This window comes from Mustelus asterias, chromosome 2 (genome assembly GCF_964213995.1).
Source record: "Mustelus asterias chromosome 2, sMusAst1.hap1.1, whole genome shotgun sequence".
Taxonomy (NCBI): domain Eukaryota; kingdom Metazoa; phylum Chordata; class Chondrichthyes; order Carcharhiniformes; family Triakidae; genus Mustelus; species Mustelus asterias.
Genome location: NC_135802.1, coordinates 10,062,061 through 10,089,475, shown reverse-complemented (window position 1 = coordinate 10,089,475; position 27,415 = coordinate 10,062,061). Strand labels below are relative to the sequence as shown.

Genomic DNA, 27,415 nt, shown 5'->3' with positions numbered 1-27,415 from the left:
GTGTGTGTGAGTGTGTGTGTGTGAGTGTGTGAGTGTGAGTCTGTGTGTGTGTCTGTGTGTGTGAGTCTGTGTGTGGTGAGTGTGTGTGTGTGAGCGTGTGTGTGAGTGTGTGAGTGTGTGTGTGAGTGTCTGAGTGCGTGTGTGTGAGTGTGTGTGTGTGTGAGTGTGTGTGTGAGTGTGTGTGTGTAAGTCTGTGTGTGTGTGGGTCTGTGCGTGTGAATCTGTGTGTGAGTGTGTGTGTGTCAGTGTGTGTGTGTCAGTGTGTGTGTGTGAGTGTGTGTGTGTGAGTCTGTGTGTGAGTGTGAGTCTGTGTGTGAGTCTGTGTGTGTGAGTGTGTGTGTGAGTGTGAGTCTGTGTGTGTGTCTGTGTGTGAGTCTGCGTGTGTGTGTGTCTGTGTGTGTGAGTCTGTGTGTGTGTGAGTCTGTGTGTGTGTGTGTCTGTGTGTGTGTGTGTCTGTGTGTGTGTGTCTGTGTGTGTGAGTCTGTGTGTGTGTGAGTCTGTGTGTGTCTGTGTGTGAGCCTGTGTGTGAGTCTGTGTGTGTGTGTCTGTGTGTGTGAGTCTGTGTGTGTCTGTGTGTGAGTGTGTGTGTGAGTCTGTGTGAGTCTGTGTGAGTCTGTGTGTGTGTCTGTGTGTGAGTATGTGTGTGTGTGTGTCTGTGTGTGAGTCTGTGTGTGAGTACGTGTGTGTGAGTCTGTGTGTATGTGTGAGTCTGTGTGTGTCTGTGTGTGTGAGTCTGCGTGTGTGTCTGTGTGTGTGTGTGTGTCTGTCTGTGTGTGAGTCTGTGTGTGTGTGTCTGTGTGTGAGTGTGTGTGTGTGTGTGTGTCTGTGTGTGTGTGTGTGTGAGTCTGTGTGTGTGTGTCTGTGTGTGAGTATGTGTGTGTGTGTCTGTGTGTGAGTGTGTGTGTGTGTGTCTGTGTGTGAGTGTGTGTGTGTGTCTGTGTGTGTGTGAGTCTGTGTGTGAGTCTGTGTGTGTGTGTCTGTGTGTGAGTGTGTCTGTGTGTGTGTGTCTGTGTGTGTGTGAGTCTGTGTGTCTGTGTGTCTGTGTGTGTGTGTCTGTGTGAGTCTGTGTGTCTGTGTGTGAGTGTCTGTGTGTGAGTGTGTGTGTGTCTGTGTGTGTGTGTGTGTCTGTGAGTGTGAGTCTGTGTGTGAGTCTGTGTGTGTGAGTGTGTGTGTGAGTGTGAGTCTGTGTGTGTGTCTGTGTGTGAGTCTGCGTGTGTGTGTGTCTGTGTGTGTGAGTCTGTGTGTGTGTGAGTCTGTGTGTGTGTGTGTCTGTGTGTGTGTGTGTCTGTGTGTCTGTGTGTGTGAGTCTGTGTGTGTGTGAGTCTGTGTGTGTCTGTGTGTGAGCCTGTGTGTGAGTCTGTGTGTGTGTGTCTGTGTGTGTGAGTCTGTGTGTGTCTGTGTGTGAGTGTGTGTGTGAGTCTGTGTGAGTCTGTGTGAGTCTGTGTGTGTGTCTGTGTGTGAGTATGTGTGTGTGTGTGTCTGTGTGTGAGTCTGTGTGTGAGTACGTGTGTGTGAGTCTGTGTGTATGTGTGAGTCTGTGTGTGTCTGTGTGTGTGAGTCTGCGTGTGTGTCTGTGTGTGTGTGTGTGTCTGTCTGTGTGTGAGTCTGTGTGTGTGTGTCTGTGTGTGAGTGTGTGTGTGTGTGTGTGTCTGTGTGTGTGTGTGTGTGAGTCTGTGTGTGTGTGTCTGTGTGTGAGTATGTGTGTGTGTGTCTGTGTGTGAGTGTGTGTGTGTGTGTCTGTGTGTGAGTGTGTGTGTGTGTCTGTGTGTGTGTGAGTCTGTGTGTGAGTCTGTGTGTGTGTGTCTGTGTGTGAGTGTGTCTGTGTGTGTGTGTCTGTGTGTGTGTGTGTGTGAGTCTGTGTGTCTGTGTGTCTGTGTGTGTGTGTCTGTGTGAGTCTGTGTGTCTGTGTGTGAGTGTCTGTGTGTGAGTGTGTGTGTGTCTGTGTGTGTGTGTGTGTCTGTGTGTGTGTGTCTGTGTGCGTGTCTGTGTGGGTGTGTGTGTCTGTGTGTGAGTGTGTGTCTGTGTGTGTGAGTCTGTGTGTGTGTGTGTCTGTGTGTGTGTGTGTGTGTGAGTCTGTGTGTGTGTGTGTCTGTGTGTGAGTGTGTGTGTCTGTGTGTGTGTGAGTCTGTGTGTGAGTCTGTGTGCGTGTCTGTGTGGGTGTGTGTGTCTGTGTGTGAGTGTGTGTCTTTGTGTGTGAGTTTGTGTGTGTGTGTGAGTCTGTGTGTGTCTGTGTGTGTGAGTCTGCGTGTGTGTCTGTGTGTGTGTGTGTGTCTGTCTGTGTGTGAGTCTGTGTGTGTGTGTCTGTGTGTGAGTGTGTGTGTGTGTGTCTGTGTGTGTGTGTGTGTGTGAGTCTGTGTGTGTGTGTCTGTGTGTGAGTATGTGTGTGTGTGTGTGTGTGTGTCTGTGTGTGAGTGTGTGTGTGTGTGTGTCTGTGTGTGTGTGAGTCTGTGTGTGAGTCTGTGTGTGTGTGTCTGTGTGTGAGTGTGTCTGTGTGTGTGTGTCTGTGTGTGTGTGTGTGTGAGTCTGTGTGTCTGTGTGTCTGTGTGTGTGTCTGTGTGTGTGTGTGAGTCTGTGTGTCTGTGTGTGTGTGTCTGTGTGTGAGTGTCTGTGTGTGAGTGTGTGTGTGAGTCTGTGTGTGTGTGTGTGTCTGTGTGTGTGTGTCTGTGTGCGTGTCTGTGTGGGTGTGTGTGTCTGTGTGTGAGTGTGTGTCTGTGTGTGTGAGTCTGTGTGTGTGTGTGTGTGTCTGTGTGTGTGTGTGTGTGTGAGTCTGTGTGTGTGTGTGTCTGTGTGTGAGTGTGTGTGTGTGTGTGTGTCTGTGTGTGTGTGTGTGTGTGTGAGTCTGTGTGTGTGAGTCTGTGTAAGTCTGTGTGTGGTGAGTCTGTGTGCGTGTGTCTGTGTGTGTGAGTCTGTGTGTGTGTGTGTCTGTGTGTGTGTGTCTGTGTGTGTGAGTCTGTGTGTGTGTGAGTCTGTGTGTGTGAGTCTGTGTGTGTGTGTCTGTGTGTGTGAGTCTGTGTGTGTGTGTCTGTGTGTGTGAGTCTGTGTGTGTGTGTCTGTGTGTGTGTGTGTGTGTGTGTGTGAGTCTGTGTGTGTGTGTCTGTGTGTGTGTGTCTGTGTGAGTATGTGTGTGTGTGTCTGTGTGTGAGTGTGTGTCTGTGTGTGTGAGTCTGTGTGTGAGTGTGTGTGTGTGTATGTGTGAGTCTGTGTGTGTGTGTGTCTGTGTGTGAGTGTGTGTGTGTGTCTGTGTGTGTGTGTGTGTGTGTGTGAGTCTGTGTGTGTGAGTCTGTGTAAGTCTGTGTGTGGTGAGTCTGTGTGCGTGTGTCTGTGTGTGTGAGTCTGTGTGTGTGTGTCTGTGTGTGTGAGTCTGTGTGTGTGTGAGTCTGTGTGTGTGTGAGTCTGTGTGTGTGTGTCTGTGTGTGTGAGTCTGTGTGTGTGTGTCTGTGTGTGTGAGTCTGTGTGTGTGTGAGTCTGTGTGTGTGTCTGTGTGTGAGTCTGTGTGTGAGTCTGTGTGTGGGTACGTGTGTGTGAGTCTGTGTGTGTGTGTCTGTGTGTGTGAGTCTGTGTGTGTCTGTGTGTGTGTGAGTCTGTGTGTGTGTGTCTGTGTGTGAGTCTGTGTGTGAGTCTGTGTGTGTGTGAGTGTGTGTGTGAGTCTGTGTGTGTGTCTGTGTGTGAGTGTGTGTGTGTGTGTGTCTGTGTGTGAGTATGTGTGTGTGTGAGTGTGAGTGTGTGTGTGTGTGTCTGTGTGTGAGTGTGTGTGAGTGTGTGTGTGAGTGTGAGTGTGTGTGTGTGTGTGTGAGTGTGTGTGAGTGTGTGTGTGAGTCTGTGTGTGTGAGTATGTGTGTGAGTGTGTGTGTGTGTGTGTGAGTGTGTGTGTGTGTGAGTGTGTGTGTGTGAGTATGTGTGTGTGTGTGAGCGTGTGTGTGAGTGTGTGTGTGTGAGTATGTGTGTGAGTGTGTGTGTGTGAGTATGTGTGTGAGTGTGTGTGTGTGAGTATGTGTGTGTGTGTGTGAGCGTGTGTGTGAGTGTGTGTGTGTGTGAGTATGTGTGTGAGCGTGTGTGTGTGAGTATGTGTGTGTGTGTGAGCGTGTGTGTGAGTGTGTGTGTGTGAGTATGTGTGTGAGTGTGTGTGTGTGAGTATGTGTGTGTGTGCTGCTGTAATGCTTGCCATCCAGGGCTGGTGCAACCACTGGACAAACTCCACATCGGTTCTCGAGTGAGGAAAGAATTTTTTCACCCAGAGGGTGGTGAGAATCTGGAGAATGTGAGAGGGGGTGGAGGCAGGTTCAATCGAGGTATTCAGAAGGGAATTGGATTGCTATCTGAAGAGAGAGAATGTGCCAGGTTACGGGGATAAAGCAGGGGAGTGGGATTAGGTAGAATGTTCCTTCAGAGAGCCAGTGTACACTGGATGGTGCCAACACTTGGATAGAATATTATACCAAGATCGTCTCAGGTGGATGTGGAAGACCCTGTGGGCAGGGGGCTTCTCCCCAGTGTCCTGGTCAACATTTATCCATCAGTTAACACCACTAATAAACAGTCCAACAGTTAACATATTACTGTTCTTGACTTTCCAAAGCCTGTCCACCATCTACGAGGCACAAGTCAGGAGTGTGATGGAATACTCCCCACTTGCCTGGATGGGTGCAGCTCCAACAACACTCAAGAAGCTCAATACCATCCAGGACAAAGCAGCCCGCTTGATTGGCACCACATCCACAAACACCCACTCCCTCCACCACCGACGCTCAGTAGCAGCAGTGTGTACTATCTACAAGATGCACTGCACACCAAGGTTCCTTAGGCAGCACCTCCTAAACCCATCCAGAAGGACAAGGGTAGCAGATGCATGGGAACACCTGCAAGTTCCCCTCCAAGCCACTCACCGTCCTTTCCTTTTGGCCCAGTCACTGGGTCAAAGTCCAGGAATTCCCTCCCTAACAGCACTGTGGGTGTACCTACAGCTCAGGGACTGCAGCGGTTCAAGAAGGCAGCTCACCACCACCTTCTCTAGGGGCGATTGGGGATGGGCAATAAACGGTGGGTCTGGCCAGCGACGCCCACATCACACTCAAAGATGGTGACAGGACAGTGTTCTGTGCCATGTTTTAGATTCCCGTATCCAGTGGGATAGTCTCAGGCGAGTTTGACACAGCCAGTCCCATAACTGGGTAAGCCAGCTCCCTCACTGCTTAACACAGTTCATCCCTCATCAGATACGTCTGTTTGCTTCCCAGTTAATCCAGTCCTGTCACTGGTTAAGTCAGCTCTCTCACTGGTTAATTTAGTTCCCTCACCAGTCCTATCTCTAGTTAAGTCAGTTCCCTCACCAGTTGATGCACTTCTGCCATTGGTTAGGTCGGTTCCCACACTGGTCAAGTCAGTTCTCACACTGGTTAAGTTGGTTCTCACATGGGTTAAGTTTTTTTTCATACTGGTTAAGTTGGTTCTCACACTGATTAAGTCAGTTCCCCCGCTGGTTAAGTCAGTTCCCCCATTGGTTAAGTTTGTTTTTGCACTGGTTAAGTTTGTTTTGATGTGGAGATGCCGGCGTTGGACTGGGGTAAACACAGTAAGAAGTTTAACAACACCAGGTTAAAGTCCAACAGGTTTATTTGGTAGCAAAAGCCACACAAGCTTTCGGAGCTCCAAGCCCCTTCTTCAGGTGAGAAGGGAGTCCATTCTTCACCTGAAGAAGGGGCTTGGAGCTCCGAAAGCTTGTGTGGCTTTTGCTACCAAATAAACCTGTTGGACTTTAACCTGGTGTTGTTAAACCTCTTACTAAGTTTGTTTTCACAGTGGTTAAGTTGGTTCCCTCACTGGTTAAGTCAGTTCCCCCACTGGTTAAGCTTGTTTTGACACTGGTTAAGTCAGTTCCCACACTGGTTAAGCTGGTTCTCACAAAGGTTAAGTCTTTACTATGTTCAGCCTGCTGTAGGCCTCCAGATTAACCTTGTCAAAGTTGCCTGCGAGTGGGCCTAACCGTTGCAGCGATGCAGTCACAGCTTACCTCTGAGGCGGTGACATTCTTCTTGCCCTTGACATGGAGCAGCCGTTTGATGTTGTACATATTGGTCTCCACGTGTTTGAAGCCAGAAGCCACGCCTCCTTTCTTATACCTGTAATCATCACAACATCGCCATGGTTACTGCCAACCAGGAGAATAGCTCGGAGTCACCGTGTGGGCTTTTCCGCCAGTAATCATCTCTTCCGCTCCTTGCCAAATGTTGCATCGCTGACCAGCCCCGCCCTCAGAGACCAAGGCAACAAGAGGCAAACAGCAGCAGTGGCTGTTTATACGGCCCCTTTAAACATCATAAAGCAAAGTGGAAATGGCTGAGAACTTCATGTTTTTAGGTGTCCAGATCACCAACAATCTATCCTGGTCCCCCCATGCCGATGCTATAGTTAAGAAAACCCACCAACGTCTCTACTTTCTCAGAAGACTAAGGAAATTCAGCATGTCAGCTACAATTCTCACCAACCTTTACAGATGCCCCATAGAAAGCATTCTTTCTGGTTGTATCACAGCTCGGTCTGGCTCCTGCTCTGCCCAAGACCACAAGGAACTACAAAAGGTCATGAATGTAGCCCAATCCATCACGCAAACCAGCCTCCCATCCATCGACTCTGTCTACACTTCCCGCTGCCTCGGCAAAGCAGCCAGCATAATCAAGGACCCCACGCACCCCGGACATTCTCTCTTCCACCTTCTTCCGTCGGGAAAAAGATATAAAAGTCTGAGGCCACGTACCAACCGACTCAAGAACAGCTTCTTCCCTGCTGCTGTCAAACTTTTGAATGGACCTACCTCGCATTAAGTTGATCTTTCTCTACACCCTAGCTATGACTGTAACACTCCATTCTGCACTCTCTCCTTTCCTTCTCTATGAACGGTATGCTTTGTCTGTATAGCGCACAAGAAACAATACTTTTCACTGTATGTTAATACATGTGACAATAATAAATCAAATCAAATCTAAAGACACTGCACAGGGTGATTAGAGAAAGGAATTGGCACCGAGTCAAAGAGGAAATGTAAGAAGTGATGACCAAAAGCTGGACAACCTTCTCCCCCCCCAGGGCTAATCTAATGAACCTTCGCAGTCCTATCTCCAGGGTAAGTCTATCTGGCCTGAAACTGCGACCAGACCTGCACGCACAATTCCAGCTGCGCTTTTGCCAAAACCCTGTACAACTGTAGCGAGAATTCCTCACTCTTGTACGTCAATCGCCTTGCAATAAAGATCAATGGGCCACTCACCTGCCTTGCTGTGCCTGCTTGCCAACCTTTTGTGTTCCCTGTACCCGTACATCCAGATCCCCCTCAACAACAACATCTACAACTTTCCCCCAATTATATTTTGTACTTCTGTTCCTTCCAGAGAGACTAGCCTCACGCTTCCCTAAATTTTACACTCGCTTAACCGCTCTCGATCTTTTGCGACCTCTCTGCTGTCCTCCTCACAACTTCTAGAATCCCTACAGTGCAGAAGGAGGCCATTTGGCCCATCATGTCTGCACTGACCACAATCCCACCCAGGCCCTATTCCCGTAACCCCACATATTTACCCTACTAATCCCCCTGACACTAAGGGTCAATTTAGCATGGCCAATCAACCGAACCCACGCAACTTTGGTGTGCATAATTAAGGACCCCAAGCAACTTTGGAGAAAACTAGATCACCTGGAGGACACCATAGAACCATAGAAACCATAGAAAATTACAGCTCAGAAACAGGCCTTTTGGCCCTTCTTGTCTGTGCCGAACCATTTTTTGCCTAGTCCCACTGACCTGCACACACAGACATGGGGAGAACGTGCAAACTCCACACAGACAGTGACCAAAGCCGGGAATTGAACCCTGGTCCCTGGCGCTGTGAGGCAGCAGTGCCAACCACTGTGCCACCCACCTAACTTTGGTTGATGTCAGTAAAGCTGGAGAGGCCTTTCCTGGGGTACGTGGCTCAAAGAGGAACACAGCTAAAGGTAAGTGCCGGCTGGGGGAAGGATATGGCGCTTGCGGCGATTTTACTCACATAATGCCGTGCTTGAAGTAACTTTTGAACTCCGGTGACTCGTAACCCTGGGTTTCGCGGTACTGAGTGGGCCCTCCCCCGAGCTGGTCATCCAATTGGGTGACGTACATCGCTGCAGCCCCCTGTTCGTCCTGGGATGACTCCTTCCCGATCCAGTAATGGAGGGCTTCGGATGTCCCTCTGGCCGTCTTACTGATCTACACAGAGGAAAGCATGATCTCGATTAGTATCTCCTCTCAACAACTGGCCTTCATGAAGCAGCCTTGGTGTGGCAGAAACATCCTCAGGAATTCCAGAGGAGCACACTCTGAGAGAATTAGACACAGTGGGGATATGAGAGCAGGTGATTGGTGGAAGAATTAGGCCTTAACAGGTGTCCTAAATGGGGAGAGAGAACAAAGAACAAAGAAAATTACAGCACAGGAACAGGCCCTTCGGCCCTCCAAGCCTGCACCGACCAGGCTGCCCGACTGAACTAAAGCCCCCTACCCTTCCAGGGACCATATCCCTCTATTCCCATCCTATTCATGTATTTATCCAAATGCCCCTTAAAACTCACTATCGTATCCGCTTCCACTACCTCCCCCGGCAGCGAGTTCCAGGCACCCACCACCCTCTGTGTAAAAAACTTACCTCCTACATCTCCTTTAAACCTTGCCCCTCGCACCTTAAACCTGTGCCCCCTAGTAATTGACTCTTCCACCCTGGGAAAAAGCTTCTGACTATCCACTCTGTCCATGCCTCTCATAATCTTGTAGACTTCTATCAGGTCTCCCCTCAACCTCCGTCGTTCCAGTGAGAACAAACCAAGTTTCTCCAACCTCACCTCATAGCTAATGCCCTCCAGACCAGGCAACATCCTGGTAAATCTCTTCTGTACCCTCTCCAAAGCCTCCACATCCTTCTGGTAGTGTGGCGACCAGAATTGAGAGCTCGAGAAATGGGAAGGTTTAGGGAGGAAATCTGGAACTTGGAGCTTGACGACCACTCTGGAGTGTTCAGAATCCAGGAGGGTGGAATTAGAGGAACGCAGAGGTCTCAGAAGGTTGGAGGGAAAGAGGTGGTTGCAGGGATAGGGGGAAGGATTTTGGGTTGGGGTCAAACAGGGGATCGAACCCCGCCCTGTGTGGGGAACTGAGATTTTCCCAGAACTGGCCGATTAGTGGGTAGAGGGCGGCCTCAGATTGGAACGAAGGACAGTGGCCGGGAGCTGGAGGGCCAATAGGAGGCCCTTCAGCACCGAGGGAGATACAGCCCTGATGTTACAGGCAATAGAGAGAGAGGGAGAGAGAGGGAGGGAGAGGGAGGGAGAGAGAGGGAGAGGGAGAGAGAGGGAGGGAGAGGGAGGGAGAGAGAGAGAGAGGGAGGGAGAGGGAGGGAGAGAGAGGGAGGGAGAGGGAGGGAGAGGGAGGGAGAGGGAGAGAGAGGGAGGGAGAGAGAGGGAGGGAGAGGGAGAGAGAGGGAGGGAGAGGGAGGGAGAGAGAGGGAGAGGGAGAGAGAGGGAGGGAGAGGGAGGGAGAGAGAGGGAGAGAGAGGGAGAGAGAAGGAGAGAGAGGGAGGGAGGGAGAGGGAGAGAGAGGGAGGGAGGGAGAGGGAGAGAGAGGGAGAGAGAAGGAGAGAGAGGGAGAGAGAGGGAGGGAGGGAGAGGGAGGGAGAGAGAGGGAAGGAGAGGGAGGGAGAGGGAGAGAGAGGGAGGGAGAGGGAGGGAGAGGGAGGGAGAGAATAAGAGAGAGAGAATGAGGGAGAGGGAGGGAGAGGGAGGGAGAAGGAGGGAGAAGGAGGGAGAAGGAGGGAGAAGGAGGGAGAAGGAGGGAGAGGGAGGGAGAGAATAAGAGAGAGAGAATGAGGGAGAGGGAGGGAGAGAATAAGAGAGAGAGAATGAGGGAGAGGGAGGGAGAGAATAAGAGAGAGAGAATGAGGGAGAGGGAGATAGAGGAGGGAGAGGGAAGGAGAGAGAGGGAGAGAGTAAGAGAGAGAGAATGAGGGAATGGGAGGGAGAGAGTGGGGGAGAGAGGGAGAGTGAGAGAGAGAGTTAGGGAGAGGGAGCGAGTGAGGGGGAGAGAGAGAGAGGGAGTGAGAAGAGAGAGAAATAGAGAGAGAATCCAAGAGAGAGAAAGAGGGAGAAAGTGAGGGAGAGGGAGAAAGAGAGTCTGGGAGAGAGAGTGAGGGAGAGGGAGCGAGAGAGGGAGAGAGAGAGAGGGAGAGAGAGTCTCCATTTTGAGGCTCATGCGGAGCATAAATACCAGCACGGATGAGATGGGCTGAAAGGCCTGAGTCAGTTTGTCTAACCTTGGTAAATCACAGCTTGACACCCATATCCAGACAACAAGTTCCAGTAATGCTGATTAATGGGGAACCGGACCAGCTACGAGAAGCAGCACACCCCCCCCTCCCCCCTCAGCGCGCCCCCTCCCACCCCACCCCCCACTTAGCAAAGCAGTGGGGTTTGTGATCATCCAGAAGCTTTATCAGTCACATTTCTGTTAGCACCCGCATTGCAGCAGGTTCATCAAACTCACCTTGTGTAACTGGAAGTGATTGAATCTCTGCTGCATTGGGTTGCTGGCCTATCCAAGGCTGGAATTAGGAGAGACTGGGCTGGGATTGGGATAGACTGGGCTGGGATTGGGATAGACTGGGCTGGAACTGGGATAGACTGGGCTGGGATTGGGATAGACTGGGCTGGAACTGGGATAGACTGGGCTGGAACTGGGGTAGACTGGGCTGGAATTAGGAGAGACTGGGCTGGGATTGGGATAGACTGGGCTGGGATTGGGATAGACTGGGCTGGAACTGGGATAGACTGGGCTGGGATTGGGATAGACTGGGCTGGAACTGGGGTAGACTGGGCTGGGATTGGGATAGACTGGGCTGGAACTGGGATAGACTGGGCTGGGATTGGGATAGACTGGGCTGGGATTGGGATAGACCGGCCTGGGATTGGGGTGGACCGGCCTGGGATTGGGATAGGCTGGCCTGGAATTGGAATAGACTGGCCTGGAATTGGGATAGACTGGCCTGGGATTGGGATGGACTGGTCTGGGATTGGGATAGACTGGCCTGGGATTGGGATGGACTGGTCTGGGATTGGGATAGACTGGCCTGGCTGTTAGCAGCTTCCAGCTCATGGGGCCATTTGCCTGGGGTTGGATTGGATAAAACGAGGGGCCTCCCAATCTCCACAGCTGACATTCCTCATCAGGAAAAGGCATAAAAAATTCAACAAAGAAACACAAATGGAAAATCTTCCTCTAAAAACATCTCTTTCCTCACTTTTTACCTCTCCAACTCAAACCATCCGCTAAGAATGTCCTTTAGGGAAGGAAATCTGCCGTCCTTACCCGGTCTGGCCTACATGTGACTCCAGAGCCACAGCAATGTGGTTGACTCTCTACTGCCCTCTGAAATGGCCAAGCGAGCCACTCAGTTCAGGGATGGATAATAAATGTTGGCCCAGCCAGCGACGCCCGTGTCCAAGAAATAAATATAACAAATAATGGGGAGAACAGGAGCAATCAAACACTTCCATCATGGGTTTCCTCCGGGTGCTCCGGTTTCCTCCCACAGTCCAAGATGTACAGTTAGGGGGATTGGTCATGCTAAATTGCACCTTAGTGTCCCAAGATGTGTAGGTTAGGGGGATTAGTGGGGTAAATATGTGGGGTTACGTGGATAGGGCCAGGGTAAGATACTCTGTTGGAGATTGGGTGCAGATGTGATGGGCTGAATGGCCTCCTGCCGCTCTGTAGGGATTCTAGGGTTGAACCATCTCCCTGGACTAGTCCAGGTGTGCGTGGTTGGTCAGAGGGGGCGACCGAGATTCAGATCTTATTAATATCGCCTCCTGAGTCCAGCTTTGGCCGCCATTTCTCTTCCTCATACTTACGGACAGTATCAGGTAGCAGTCACCCTCGAAGAATGTGCCGTAAGCCTTGGGCGGGACAGGGACCACCTCCATTTTCTGTAAAACATACATTCGGCACGTCAGAAAGACTTGCATTTACATAACACCTTTCCCCACCACGGGACTCTGTCGTCAGCCGAGCACCTTTGAAGTGTAATCACTGTTGTAACGCACGAAACGCAGCGGCTAATTCCTGCACAGCAAGATCCCACAAACGACAATGTGATAATGATCGCAGAGTCTGACTTGTGGTGGAGTTGATTGAGGGATAAATACTGACCGGGACATTGAGGAGATCATCCTTATCTCCTCCACATAATAGAGCCATAGGATCTTCAGCATCCCGCTGAGAGAGTGGGCAGGGCCTGGCTTTAAAGTGGTGTTAGCCCCTCGCGATTCCACCCTACGTGTGGGGGAGGGGGGATGGAGTTGTGGGGGGAGGGGGGAGTGGGGGAATCGGATGGAGCAGAGATGGAAGAGGAAACATGGGAGGGAAATGGGGTGGGAGATAGGAGTGGAGGAAGGAGTGGGGGATGGAGTGAGGGAGGGAGTGGGGGATGGAGTGAGGGAGGGACTGGGGGATGGAGTGATTAGCTCTGCTGCCTCGCAGCGCCAGGGACCTGGGTTCGATTCCCGGCTCGGGTCACTGTCTGTGCGGAGTCTGCACATTCTCCCCGTGTCTGCGTGGGTTTCCTCCGGGTGCTCCGGTTTCCTCCCACAGTCCAAAGATGTGAGGGCTAGGTGGATTGGATGTGATAAATCGCCCCTTAGTGTCAGGGGGACTAGCAGGGTAAAATGTGGCGTTATGCGAATTGGGCCTGGGTAGGATTGTTGTCGATGGGCTGAATGGCTTCCTTCTGCACTGTAGGGATTCTATGATTCTCTGAATGGGGGTTTGCAGTGAGGGAGGAAGTGGAAAGGGGGGGGGGTTTGGGGAGGGGATGGAGTGGGGGCGGGGGATGGAGTGAAGTGGGTGGAGTGGGGGTGGGGGGAGGGGGTGCAGTGTGGGAAGGGGTAGACTGGGGGGAGTGCGGGTGGAGTTGGGGAGGGAGTAGAGTGGGGCAGGGGGAGGGAGGAGGGTGGAGTGGGGGAGGAGGTGCAGTGTTGGGGGGTGGATTGGGGGGAGTCGGGGAGGGGTTGGAGTGGGGGAGGGAGTGGAGTGGGGCAGAGGGAGGAGTGGGAGGGGTGGGGGGTGGAGTGGGAGAGGGGAGGGGGTGGAGTGGGGGTGGGGGTAGAGTGGGTGAAGTGGGGAAGGGGGAGGGGGAGCAGGGGGAGGGGGGAAGGTGGGAGTGGAGCAGGGGGAGAAGGGAGGGTAGGAGTGGGGCAGGGGGGAGGGGGAGGGTAGGGAGTGGGGCAGGGGGGAGGATGGGGAGTGGGGAGGGTGGGGAGTGGGGCAGGGGGAGGGGGGAGGGTGGGGAGTGGGGGAGGGAGAGGGGGAGGGTGGGAGTGGGGGGCAGGGGGAGGGGGGAGTGGGGGGCAGGGGGAGGGGGAAGGGGGGAATGGGGGAGGGTGGGGAGTGGGGCAGGGGGAGGGTGGGGAGTGGGTGGCAGGGGGAGGGGGAAGGGGGGAATGGGGGAGGGTGGGGAGTGGGGCAGAGGGAGGGGGGAGAGTGGGGAGTGGGGCAGGGGGAGGGGGGAGGGTGGGGAGTGGGGCGGGGGGAGGGTGGGGAGTGGGGCAGGGGAAGGGGGGAGGGTGGGGAGTGGGGGGCCGGGGGAGGGGGAAAGGGGGAATGGGGGAGGGTGGGGAGTGGGGCAGGGGGAGGGTGGGGAGTGGGGCAGGGGGGAGGGTGGGGAGTGGGGGGCAGGGGGAGGGGGGAGGGGGGAATGGGGGAGGGTGGGGAGTGGGGGAGGGGGGAGGGTGGGAGTGGGGGGAGGGGGGAGGGGGGAGTGGGGGGCAGGGGGAGGGGGAAGGGGGGAATGGGGGAGGGTGGGGAGTGGGGCAGGGGGAGGGGGGAGGGTGGGGAGTGGGGCAGGGGGAGGGGGGAGGGTGGGGAGTGGGGCAGTAGCAGGGGGGAGAAAATCCTCAGCACTCTTACCTCGATGGTCCATATTTGCAGGCCTGGACTGGTGCTGATGTTCCGAAAGGCCTCAGCGACTACGGTCGGCATGGCGACTACTGTTCACAACTGCAAACAAGCACAAAGAAAATGGAGTTCGGGTTAAGATGACATCATGCAGAGTATTTATTGTGATTTTTATTCTTTCTGGAATGTGGCACAACATTGAGAAGACCCATCCCTAACTGCCCTGAAGCAGCTCGCTGTGAATGATAGTTCCACAGCCACACATAGCTTTCATAGAGTCAGAGAGGTTTACAGCATGGAAACAGGCCCTTCGGCCCAACTTGTCCATGCTGTCCCTTTTTTTTAACCACTAAGCTAGTCCCAATTGCCCGCATATGGCCCATATCCCTCTATATCCATCTTACCCATGTAACTGTCTAAATGCTTTTTAAAAGATAAAATTGTACCCGCCTCTACTACTACCTCTGGCAGCTTGTTCCAGACACTCACCACCCTGTGTGAAAAAATTGCCTCTCTGGACCTTTTGTATCTCCCCCCTCTCGCCTTAAACCTATGCCCTCTAGTTTTAGACTCCCGTACCTTTAGATCTAGCTGATCTCTGCCCCTCATTATTTTATAGACCGCTATAAGATCACCCCCTCAGTCTTCTCCGCTCCAGGGAAAAAAGTCCCAGTCTATCCAGCCTCTCCTTATAACTCAATCCATCAAGTCCCGGTAGCATCCTAGTAAATCTTTTCTGCGCTCTTTCTAGTTTAATAATATCCTTTCTATAATAGGGTGACCAGAACTGTACACAGTATTCTAAGTGTGGCCTTACCCATGTCTTGTACAACTTCAACAAGATGTCCCAACTTCTGTATTCAATGTTCTGACCAATGAAACCAAGCATGCCGAATGCCTTCTTCGCCACTTTGTCCACCTGTGACTCCACTTTCAAGGAGCTATGAACCTGTATCCCTAGATCTCTTTGTTCTATAACTCTCCCCAACGCCCTACCATTAACTGAGTAAGTCCTGCCCCGATTTGATCTACCAAAATGCATCACCTCGCATTTATCTAAATTAAACTCCATCTGCCATTCGTCAGCCCACTGGCCCAATTGATCAAGATCCCGTTAAAATCGGAGATAACCTTCTTCTCTGTCCACTATGCCACCAATCTTGGTGTGATCTGCAAATTTATTAACCATGCCTCCTAAATTCTCATCCAAATCATTAATGTAAATGACAAATAACAATGGACCCAGCACGAATCCCTGAGGCACACCACTGGTGGCACAGTGGTTCGCACTGCTGCCTCACAGCCCCAAGGACCTGGGTTCAATGCCCGGCTCGGGTCACTGTCTGTGTGGAGTTTGCACATTCTCCCCATGTCTGCGTGGGTTTCCTCCGGGTGCTCTGGTTTTCTCCCACAGTCTGAAAGACATGCTGGTTAGGTGCATTGGCCATGCTAAATTCTCCCTTAGTGTACCCGAACAGGCGCCAGAGTGTGGCTACTCGGGGAATTTCACAGTAACTTCATTGGAGTGTAATGTAAGCCTTGTGACTAATAAATAAACTAAACTTTTAACGTTGTGCAACAACCTACCATGCGGTACCTTGTCGAAGGCCTTGCTAAAGTCCATGTAGACACCTTCGACTGCACTGCCCTCAACTACCTTCTTGGTTACCTCTTCAAAAAACCAATCAAATTTTGAGACATGATTTTCCACTCACAAAGCCATGCTGACTGTCCCTAATCAGTCCTTGCGACTCTAAATGCCTGTAGATCCTGTCTCTCAAAATACCTTCCAACAACTTACCCACTACAGATGTTACGCTCACCGGTCTGTAGTTCCCAGGCTTTTCCCTGCAGCCCTTTTTAAACAAAGGCACAACATTTGCCACCCTCCAAACTTCAGGCAAATCACCCGTGACTATCGATGATTCAAATATCTCTGCTAGGGGACCTGCAATATCCTCCCTAGCCTCCCACAATGTCCTGGGATACACTTCATCAGGTCCAGGGGATTTATCTACCTTGATGCACTTTAGGACTTCCAGCACCTCCTTCTCTGAAATATGTACACTCCTCAAGACATCACTATTTATTTCCCCAAGTTCCCTAACATCCATGCCTTTCTCAACAGTGAATACTGATGAGAAATATTCATTTAGGATCTTACCCATCTCTTGTGGATCCGCACATAGATGACCTTTTTAATCCTTAAGAGGCCCTATTCAAAGTTTAAAGTCTATTTATTATTGTCACAAGTAAGGCTTACATTAACACTGCAATGAAGTTACTGTGAAAATCCCCTAGTCGCCACACTCCGGCGCCTGTTCGGGTACACTGAGGGAGAATATAGCACGGCCAATGCGTCTAACCAGCACGTCTTTCAGACTGAGGGAGGAAATTTTCTCCCTAGTTACACTTTTGCCCTTTATGTATTTGTAGAAGCTCTTTGGATTCTCCTTTGCCTTATCTGCCAAAACAATCTCGTGTCCCCTTTTTGCCCTCCTGATTTCTCTCTTAACTTTACTCTGACAGCCTCTATGCTCATCAAGGAATCCACTTGATCCCAGCTGCCCATGCACATCGTACGCCTCCTTCTTTTTGACCAGGGTCTCAATATCCCGAGTCATCCAGGGTTCCCGACTTCTACCAGCCTTGCCCTTCACTCTAAAAGGAATGTGTTTACCCTCAACCTGGTTAACACACTTTTGAAAGCCTCCCATTTACCAGACATCCCTTTGCCTTCCCACAGACTCCCCTAATCAACTTTTGAAAGTTCCTGCCTGATACCATCAAAATTGGCCTTGCCCCAATTTAGAATTTTAACTTTTTAGCCAGACCTGTCATTCTCCATAGCTATCTTAAAACTAATGGAATTATGGTCACTGGTCCCAAAGTGATCCCTCACTAACACTTCTGTCACCTGCTCTTCCTTATTTCCCAACAGGAAGGCAAAAGAACAAAGAACAATACAGCACAGGAACAGGCCCTTCGACCCTCCAAGCCCGCGCCGCTCCCTGATCCAAACTAGACCATTCTGCAACTGCAGATTTTCTTCAAAATTGAATTTAAATTCCCCCAGCAACTTGTTCCTGCGATGTGGGCATCGCTGGCAAGGCCACAACCCCACAAACCCAAACCCAAACATCCAGGACTGCACACCCAGGCTCACACACCCAGGCTCACACACCCAGGCATTCACACCCAGGCTCACAGACCCAGGCCCACACACCCAGGCTCACACACCCAGGCATTCACACCCAGGCTCACACACCCAGGCTCACACACCCAGGCTCACACACCCAGGCTCACACACCCAGGCCCGCACACCCAGGCTCACACACCCAGGCTCACACACCCAGGCTCACACACCCAGGCTCACACACCCAGGCCCGCACACCCAGGCCCACACACCCAGGCCCGCACACCCAGGCCCACACACCCAGGCCCGCACACCCAGGCTCACACACCCAGGCATTCACACCCAGGCTCACACACCCAGGCTCACACACCCAGGCTCACACACCCAGGCACTCACACCCAGGCCCACACACCCAGGCCCACACACCCAGGCTCACACACCCAGGCCCGCACACCCAGGCCCACACACCCAGGCCCGCACACCCAGGCTCACACACCCAGGCATTCACACCCAGGCTCACACACCCAGGCTCACACACCCAGGCTCACACACCCAGGCTCACACACCCAGGCACTCACACCCAGGCCCGCACACCCAGGCTCGCACACCCAGGCCCGCACATCCAGGCATTCACACCCAGGCTCACACACCCAGGATCACACGCCCAGGCACTCACACCCAGGCCCGCACACCCAGGCCCGCACACCCAGGCCCGCACACCCAGGCTCACACACCCAGGCTCACACACCCAGGCTCACACACCCAGGCTCACACACCCAGGCACTCACACCCAGGCACTCACACCCAGGCCTGCACACCGAGGCTCGCACACCCAGGCATTCACACCCAGGCTCACACAACCAGGCTCACACACCCAGGCCCGCACACCCAGGCATTCACACCCAGGCTCGCACACCCAGGCTCGCACACCCAGGCTCGCACACCCAGGCTCACACACCCAGGCCCGCACACCCAGGCATTCACACCCAGGCTCGCACACCCAGGCTCGCACACCCAGGCTCGCACAACCAGGCTCACACACCCAGGCCCGCACACCCAGGCATTCACACCCAGGCTCGCACACCCAGGCTCGCACACCCAGGCTCGCACACCCAGGCTCGCACACCCAGGCTCGCACACCCAGGCTCGCACACCCAGGCTCACACACCCAAGCTCACACACCCAGGCACTCACACCCAGGCCCACACACCAAGGCTCACACACCCAGGCTCGCACACCCAGGCCCGCACATCCAGGCATTCACACACAGGCCCGCACACCCAGGCCCGCACACCCAGGCTCACACACCCAGGCTCGCACACCCAGGCCCGCACATCCAGGCATTCACTCCCAGGCTCACACACCCAGGCTCACACACCCAGGCATTCACACCCAGGCTCACACCCCCAGGCTCACACACCCAGGCTCACACACCCAGGCTCACACACCCAGGCTCACACACCCAGGCTCACACACCCAGGCTCACACACCCAGGCTCACACACCCAGGCTCACACACCCAGGCTCACACACCCAGGCTCACACACCCAGGCTCGCACACCCAGGCTCACACACCCAAGCTCACACACCCAGGCACTCACACCCAGGCCCACACACCAAGGCTCACACACCCAGGCTCGCACACCCAGGCCCGCACATCCAGGCATTCACACACAGGCCCGCACACCCAGGCTCGCACACCCAGGCCCGCACATCCAGGCATTCACACCCAGGCTCGTACACCCAGGCTCACACACCCAGGCTCACACACCCAGTCTCACACACCCAGTCTCACACACCCAGTCTCACACACCCAGTCTCGCACACCCAGCCCCGCACACCCAGGCTCGCACACCCAGGCTCGCACACCCAGGCTCACACACCCAGGCCCGCACACCCAGGCTCGCACACCCAGGCTCGCACACCCAGGCCCGCACACCCAGGCTCACACACCCAGGCTCACACACCCAAGCTCACACACCCAAGCTCACACACCCAAGCTCACACACCCAAGCTCACACACCCAGGCCCGCACACCCAGGCTCGCACACCCAGGCTCGCACACCCAGGCCCGCACACCAGGCTCACACACCCAGGCTCACACACCCAGGCTCACACACCCAGGCTCACACCCCCAGGCTCACACACCCAGGCTCACACACCCAGGCTCACACACCCAGGCTCACACACCCAGGCTCACACACCCAGGCTCACACACCCAGGCTCACACACCCAGGCTCACACACCCAGGCTCACACACCCAGGCTCGCACACCCAGGCTCACACACCCAAGCTCACACACCCAGGCACTCACACCCAGGCCCACACACCAAGGCTCACACACCCAGGCTCGCACACCCAGGCCCGCACATCCAGGCATTCACACACAGGCCCGCACACCCAGGCTCGCACACCCAGGCCCGCACATCCAGGCATTCACACCGAGGCTCGTACACCCAGGCTCACACACCCAGGCTCACACACCCAGTCTCACACACCCAGTCTCACACACCCAGTCTCACACACCCAGTCTCGCACACCCAGCCCCGCACACCCAGGCTCGCACACCCAGGCTCGCACACCCAGGCTCACACACCCAGGCCCGCACACCCAGGCTCGCACACCCAGGCTCACACACCCAGGCCCGCACACCCAGGCTCACACACCCAGTCTCACACACCCAAGCTCACACACCCAAGCTCACACACCCAGGCCCGCACACCCAGGCTCGCACACCCAGGCTCGCACACCCAGGCCCGCACACCAGGCTCACACACCCAGGCTCACACACCCAGGCTCACACACCCAGGCTCACACCCCCAGGCTCACACACCCAGGCTCACACACCCAGGCTCACACACCCAGGCTCACACACCCAGGCTCACACACCCAGGCTCACACACCCAGGCTCACACACCCAGGCTCACACACCCAGGCTCACACACCCAGGCTCACACACCCAGGCTCACACACCCAGGCTCACACACCCAGGCTCGCACACCCAGGCTCACACACCCAAGCTCACACACCCAAGCTCACACACCCAGGCACTCACACCCAGGCCCACACACCAAGGCTCACACACCCAGGCTCGCACACCCAGGCCCGCACATCCAGGCATTCACACACAGGCCCGCACACCCAGGCTCGCACACCCAGGCCCGCACATCCAGGCATTCACACCCAGGCTCGTACACCCAGGCTCACACACCCAGGCTCACACACCCAGTCTCACACACCCAGTCTCACACACCCAGTCTCACACACCCAGTCTCGCACACCCAGCCCCGCACACCCAGGCTCGCACACCCAGGCTCGCACACCCAGGCTCACACACCCAGGCCCGCACACCCAGGCCCGCACACCCAGGCTCGCACACCCAGGCTCACACACCCAGGCCCGCACACCCAGGCTCACACACCCAGGCTCACACACCCAAGCTCACACACCCAAGCTCACACACCCAGGCCCGCACACCCAGGCTCGCACACCCAGGCTCGCACACCCAGGCCCGCACACCAGGCTCACACACCCAGGCTCACACACCCAGGCTCACACACCCAGGCTCACACCCCCAGGCTCACACACCCAGGCTCACACACCCAGGCTCACACACCCAGGCTCACACACCCAGGCTCACACACCCAGGCTCACACACCCAGGCTCACACACCCAGGCTCACACACCCAAGCTCACACACCCAGGCACTCACACCCAGGCCCACACACCAAGGCTCACACACCCAGGCTCGCACACCAAGGCTCACACACCCAGGCTCGCACACCCAGGCCCGCACATCCAGGCATTCGCACACAGGCCCGCACACCCAGGCTCGCACACCCAGGCCCGCACATCCAGGCATTCACACCCAGGCTCGTACACCCAGGCTCACACACCCAGGCTCACACACCCAGTCTCACACACCCAGTCTCACACACCCAGTCTCGCACACCCAGCCCCGCACACCCAGGCTCGCACACCCAGGCTCGCACACCCAGGCTCACACACCCAGGCCCGCACACCCAGGCTCGCACACCCAGGCTCACACACCCAGGCCCGCACACCCAGGCCCACACACCCAGGCTCACACACCCAAGCTCACACACCCAAGCTCACACACCCAGGCCCGCACACCCAGGCTCGCACACCCAGGCTCGCACACCCAGGCCCGCACACCAGGCTCACACACCCAGGCTCACACACCCAGGCTCACACACCCAGGCTCACACACCCAGGCTCACACACCCAGGCCCACACACCCAGGCTCACACACCCAGGCTCACACACCCAGGCTCACACACACAGGCTCGCACACCCAGGCTCGCACACCCAGGCTCGCACACCCAGGCTCGCACACCCAGGCCCGCACACCCAGGCGCACACACCCAGGCTCACACACCCAGGCTCACACACCCAGGCTCGCACACCCAGGCCCGCACACCCAGGCCCGCACACCCAGGCCCGCACACCCAGGCCCACACACCCAGGCTCACACACCCAGGCTCACACACCCAGGCTCACCCACCCAGGCTCACCCACCCAGGCTCACACACCCAGGCTCACACACCCAGGCCCACACACCCAGGCTCACACACCCAGGCTCACACACCCAGGCCCGCACACCCAGGCTCGCACACCCAGGCTCGCACACCCAGGCTCACACACCCAGGCCCGCACACCCAGGCTCACACACCCAGGCTCACACACCCAGGCTCACACACCCAGGCTCACACACCCAGGCACTCACACCCAGGCTCACACACCCAGGCTCACACACCCAGGCTCACACACCCAGGCTCACACACCCAGGCTCGCACACCCAGGCTCACACACCCAGGCTCACACACCCAGGCCCGCACACCCAGGCTCACACACCCAGGCTCACACACCCAGGCTCACACACCCAGGCCCGCACACCCAGGCTCACACACCCAGGCCCGCACACCCAGGCTCACACACCCAGGCTCACACACCCAGGCTCACACACCCAGGCCCGCACACCCAGGCTCACACACCCAGGCTCACACACCCAGGCTCACACACCTCAGCTCTGCCACTTTGTTCCAGTCACCTGGAATTCTGTGCAGTGGTGCAATGTCGCTTGCTATCACTTCTAGCTGTCCTGTGCACCCTCAGGCCAAGCCGTACTCTTAGCTAATCATCTTTACAAACTTTACTCAACTCTGAGGGGAGGCCCTGGGGACCGGGTGGTGAAGATACTTCATCCAGTCAACCTGCTTCAAGGTCTACTCATTGCCAGAGCAGCTTGTGCCCTCCGTGGGGGGAGAGGGGTGGGAGGGGGCATGGTTCAGCCATTTGATGCTAAAAGTAAGGCTGAAGTTGTCAGGATTCTTGTTGAAAATACAAACGCCCTCCCTCGGGAGGGAAGCCTGTCGTTGTCTCAATGTGACTCCAATGTACCTCCTGGAGTATTACAGCAACATCTCACCACGTACCTTCTCTGAGGAACTGGGAATAATAAATGCCAGTCTTGTTCACGTCTCGAGAGTGAATCAAAATAAACACTTCGTGGGGCATGTGTAGATTTCTGTCCTCCGATTTTCCAGCATCCTTCGATCAGAATAAATCCCACAGGATGTGGGTCACCAAGGACACCCTTGAAGAAACTACAAAGAGTCGCGAACGAAGCCCAGCCCATCACTCAAACCCGCCTCCCATCCATTGGCCCTGTCTACACTCCCCGCTGTCTCGGCAAAGCAGCCAGCATAATCAAGGACCCCACGCATCCCGGACATTCTCTCTTCCACCTTCTTCCCTCGGGAAAAAGACACAAAAGTCTGAGGTCACGTACCAACCGACTCAAGAACAGCTTCTCCCCTGCTGCCGTTAGACGTTTGAATGGACCTACCTCGCATTAAGTTGATCTTTCTCTCCACCCTAGCTATGACTGTAACACTCCATTCTGCACTCTCTCCTTTCCTTCTCTATGAACGGTATGCTTTGCTTAGCGTGCAAGAAACAATACTTTTCAGTGCATATCAATGCATAATTGCAGCATAACCCCACGGCTCTTAAACTCCAACCCCCTGTTAATAAAAGCTAACACACTATAGGCCTTCTTCACAGCTCTATCCACTTGACTGGCAACCTTTAGAGATCTGTGGATATGGACCCCAAGATCTCTCTGTTCCTCCACAGTCTTCAGAACCCTACCTTTGACCCTGTAATCCACATTTAAATTTGTCCTACCAAAATGAATCACCTCACATTTATCAGGGTTAAACTCCATTTGCCATTTTTCAGCCCAGCTTTGCATCCTATCTATGTCTCTTTGCAGCCTACAACAGCCCTCCACCTCATCCACTACTCCACCAATCTTGGTGTCATCAGCAAATTTACTGATCCACCCTTCAGCCCCCTCCTCTAAGTCATTAATAAAAATCACAAAGAGCAGAGGACCAAGCACTGATCCCTGCAGCACACCGCTAGCAACCTGCCTCCAATCCGAAAATTTTCCATCCACCACCACCCTCTGTCTTCGGTCAGACAGCCAGTTACCTATCCAATCGGCCAACTTTCCCTCTATCCCACACCTCCTCACTTTCATCATAAGCCGACCATGGGGGACCTTATCAAACGCCTTACTAAAATCCATGTATATGACATCAACTGCCCTACCTTCATCAACACACTTAGTTACCTCCTCAAAAAATTCTATCAAATTTGTGAGGCACGACTTGCCCTTCACGAATCCGTGCTATCTCGGATTAATCCGCATCTTTCTAAATGGTCGTAAATCCCATCCCTAAGGACCCTTTCCATCAATTTACCAACCACCGAAGTAAGACTAACCGGTCTATAATTACCAGGGTCATTTCTATTCCCTTTCTTAAACAGAGGAACAACATTCGCCATTCTCCAGTCCTCTGGCACCATCCCCATGGACAGCGAGGACCCAAAGATCAACGCCAAAGGCTCTGCAATCTCATCCCTTGCCTCCCACAGAATCCTAGGATACATTTAATCAGGCCCAGGGGACTTATCGACCTTCAGTTTATTCAAAACTGCCAAGACATCCTCCCTCCGAACATCTATTTCCTCCAGCCTATTAGCCTGTAACACCTTCTCTTCCTCAAAAACATGGCCCCTCTCCTTGGTGAACACTGACGAAAAGTATTCATTCATCACCTCGCCTATCTCTACTGACTCCATACACAAGTTCCCACTACTGTCCTTGACCGGCCCTAACCTCACCCTGGTCATTCTTTTATTCCTCACATAAGAGTAAAAAGCCTTGGGGTTTTCCTTGATCCGACCCGCCAAGGACTTCTCATGTCCCCTCCTAGCTCTCCTAAGCCCCTTTTTCAGCTCATTCCTTGCTAACTTGTAACCCTCAATCGAGCCATCTGAACCTTGTTTCCTCATCCCTACATAAGCTTCCCTCTTCCTTTTCACAAGACATTCCACCTCTTTTGTGAACCATGGTTCCCTCACTCGGCCATTTCCTCCCTGCCTGATAGGAACATACCTATCAAGGACATCCTGTATTTGTTCCTTGAAAAAGTTCCACTTTTCATTAGTTCCTTTCTCTGACAGTTTCTGTTCCCAACTTATGCCCCCTAATTCTTGCCTATTCGCATCATAATTACCCCTCCCCCAATTGTAAACCTTGCCCTGCCGTACGGCCCTATCCCTCTCCATTGCAATTACAAAAGACACCGAATTGTGGTCACTATCTCCAACTTGCTCTCCCACAACCAAATCTAACACTTGGCCCGGTTCATTTCCCAGTACCAAATCCAATGTGGCCTCACCTCTAGTCGGCCCATCCACATATTGTGTCAGGAAACCCTCCCGCACACACTGCACAAAAACTGCCCCATCCAAACTATTTGACCTACAAAGGTTCCAATCAATATTTGGAAAGTTAAAGTCCCCCATGACAACTACCCTGTGACCCCCACACATATCCATAATCTGCTTAGCAATTTCTTCCTCCACATCTCTATTACTATTTGGGGGCCTATAGTAAACTCCTAGCAACGTGACCGCTCCTTTCCTATTTCTAACTTCAGCCCATATTACCTCAGTGTGCAGATCCCCCACGAAGTGTCTTTCCGCAGCCGTTAAACTATCCTTGATTAACAATGCCACTCCTCCACCTCTTTTACCAGCTTCCCTACACTTAGTGAAACATCTATACCCCGGAACGTCCAACAACCATTCCTGTCCTTGTTCTACCCACGTCTCCGTAATGGCCACAACATCGTAGTCCCAAGTACCAATCCACGCCCCAAGTTCATCTACCTTGTTCCGGATGCTCCTTGCATTGAAGTAGACACACTTCAACCCACCTTCCTGTCTACCAGTACCCACCCTTGACCCTGATACCTTCCCCAATACCTCACCACCCTCACTGACTTCTGGACTACAACTCCCTTTCCCACTCCCCTGACAAATTAGTTTAAACCCCCCTGAAGAGCCGTAACAAATTTCCCTCCGAGGATATTGGTGCCCCTCTGGTTCAGGTGCACCCCGTCCTGTTTGTACAGGTCCCACCTTCCCCAGAACGTGTTCCAATTATCCACGTATCTGAAACCCTCCCTCCTGCACCATCCCTGCAACCACATGTTTAACTGCACTCTCTCCCTGTTCCTCAACTCGCTATCACGTGGTACCGGCAACGTACCAGAGATGACCACATGTTTCGTCTTGGCTCTCAGCTTCCAGCCCAGCTCCAGAAATTCCTGCTTTAAATCCCCGTCCCTTCTCTTACCTATGTCATTGGTACCAATGTGCACCACAACTTGTGACTGTTTCCCCTCCCCCTTCAGAATCTGGAAAACACGGTCTGAGACATCACGGACCTTGGCATCCGGTAGGCAACATACCATCCGTGAGTCTCTTTTGCTGCCACAGAACCTCCTATCTATCCCTCTAACTAACGAGTCCCCAATAACTATCGCCCTCCCGCTCTCCCCCTTTCCCTCCCGAGCCACAGAGACGGACACAGTGCTGGAGATCCTCTCACTGCTGGAGATCCTCTCACTGCGGCTCCCCACTGGTATGTCATCCCCCTCAACCGTATCCAAAGCGGAATACTTGTTGCTAAGGGGAACGACCACCGGGGATCCCTGCACGGACTGCTTCCTCCCAGCCCCTCTCACCGTCACCCATCTGTTTTCAATCCTCGGAGTAACTGTATTCCTAAAGCTTGTGTCTATGGCCATCTCTGCGTCCCTGATGATCCTAAGTTCATCCAACTCCAGCTCCAGTTCCCTAACACGGTTTTGGAGGAGCTGCAGATGGGTGCACTTCCCACAGGTGTAATCAGTAGGGACACTGTCGTCGTCCCTCACCTCAAACATAGTGCAAGAGGAACATTGCACTGCCTGCACACCCATCCCCTCTAGATACCTTGCCAGTACCAGGTAGAAAGTGCAAAAATGAATTCAACTCACCCCTGCTCGCCCTTTCAGCCTAAGCCCTGTGAGCCAAAGTCTTATAGCTCACACTCTGCTTCCCACACACTCCACAGCCCGCTCCCGACGCTGCCCGCCGTATACTGCAGCCTACCTTTTATACTTCACGCGCTTAAAAAACCCTTCCCAGACTCCTTTGCTGCCCACTTCTAGTTTTCACTTTAAACTTGAAAAACTGCTGTTAAAGTAAAGGCCAAAAAAATACACACACTAGCTGACTAATTAAATAAATAAACAATTCAATTAATCCAATTAATCTCTCACCAGCACTGCTGCCTTCAATCACCCCTCTCAGCTTGCTCCAGTGGATCAATGAGGGGGAACCTCCCAGGTAACTGACTTTTAAAGTTAAAATAAAAACCCTTCCCAGACTCCTTTGCTGCCCACTTCTAGTTTTCACTTTAAACTTGAAAAACTGCTGTTAAAGTAAAGGCCAAAAAAATACACACACTAGCTGACTAATTAAATAAATAAACAATTCAATTAATCTCTCACCAGCACTGCTGCCTTCAATCACCCCTCTCAGCTTGCTCCAGTGGATCAATGAGGGGGAACCTCCCAGGTAACTGACTTTTAAAGTTAAAATACAAACCCTTCCCAGACTCCTTTGCTGCCCACTTCTAGTTTTCACTTTAAACTTGAAAAACTGCTGTTAAAGTAAAGGCCAAAAAAATACACACACTAGCTGACTAATTAAATAAATAAACAATTCAATTAATCCAATTAATCTCTCACCAGCACTGCTGCCTTCAATCACCCCTCTCAGCTTGCTCCAGTGGATCAATGAGGGGGAACCTCCCAGGTAACTGACTTTTAAAGTTAAAATAAAAACCCTTCCCAGACTCCTTTGCTGCCCACTTCTAGTTTTCACTTT

At 53.7% G+C, this 27,415-nt stretch overlaps 1 protein-coding gene across 1 annotated transcript in view; it reads right to left on the bottom strand.

The window, feature by feature from the left end:
• The window catches only part of vill (villin-like), a 106,382-nt gene that overhangs the window by 56,631 nt on the left and 22,336 nt on the right, over positions 1-27,415 (bottom strand). Inside the window, exons 2-5 of the mRNA XM_078231127.1 lie at positions 13,976-14,065; positions 11,923-11,997; positions 8,037-8,233; positions 6,008-6,116 (exon numbers count right to left, since the gene is read on the bottom strand). Of these exons, the coding sequence (XP_078087253.1) occupies positions 6,008-6,116; positions 8,037-8,233; positions 11,923-11,997; positions 13,976-14,047 (453 nt within the window). The 5' untranslated portion in view covers positions 14,048-14,065. The remainder of the gene's footprint in view (positions 1-6,007; positions 6,117-8,036; positions 8,234-11,922; positions 11,998-13,975; positions 14,066-27,415) is intronic.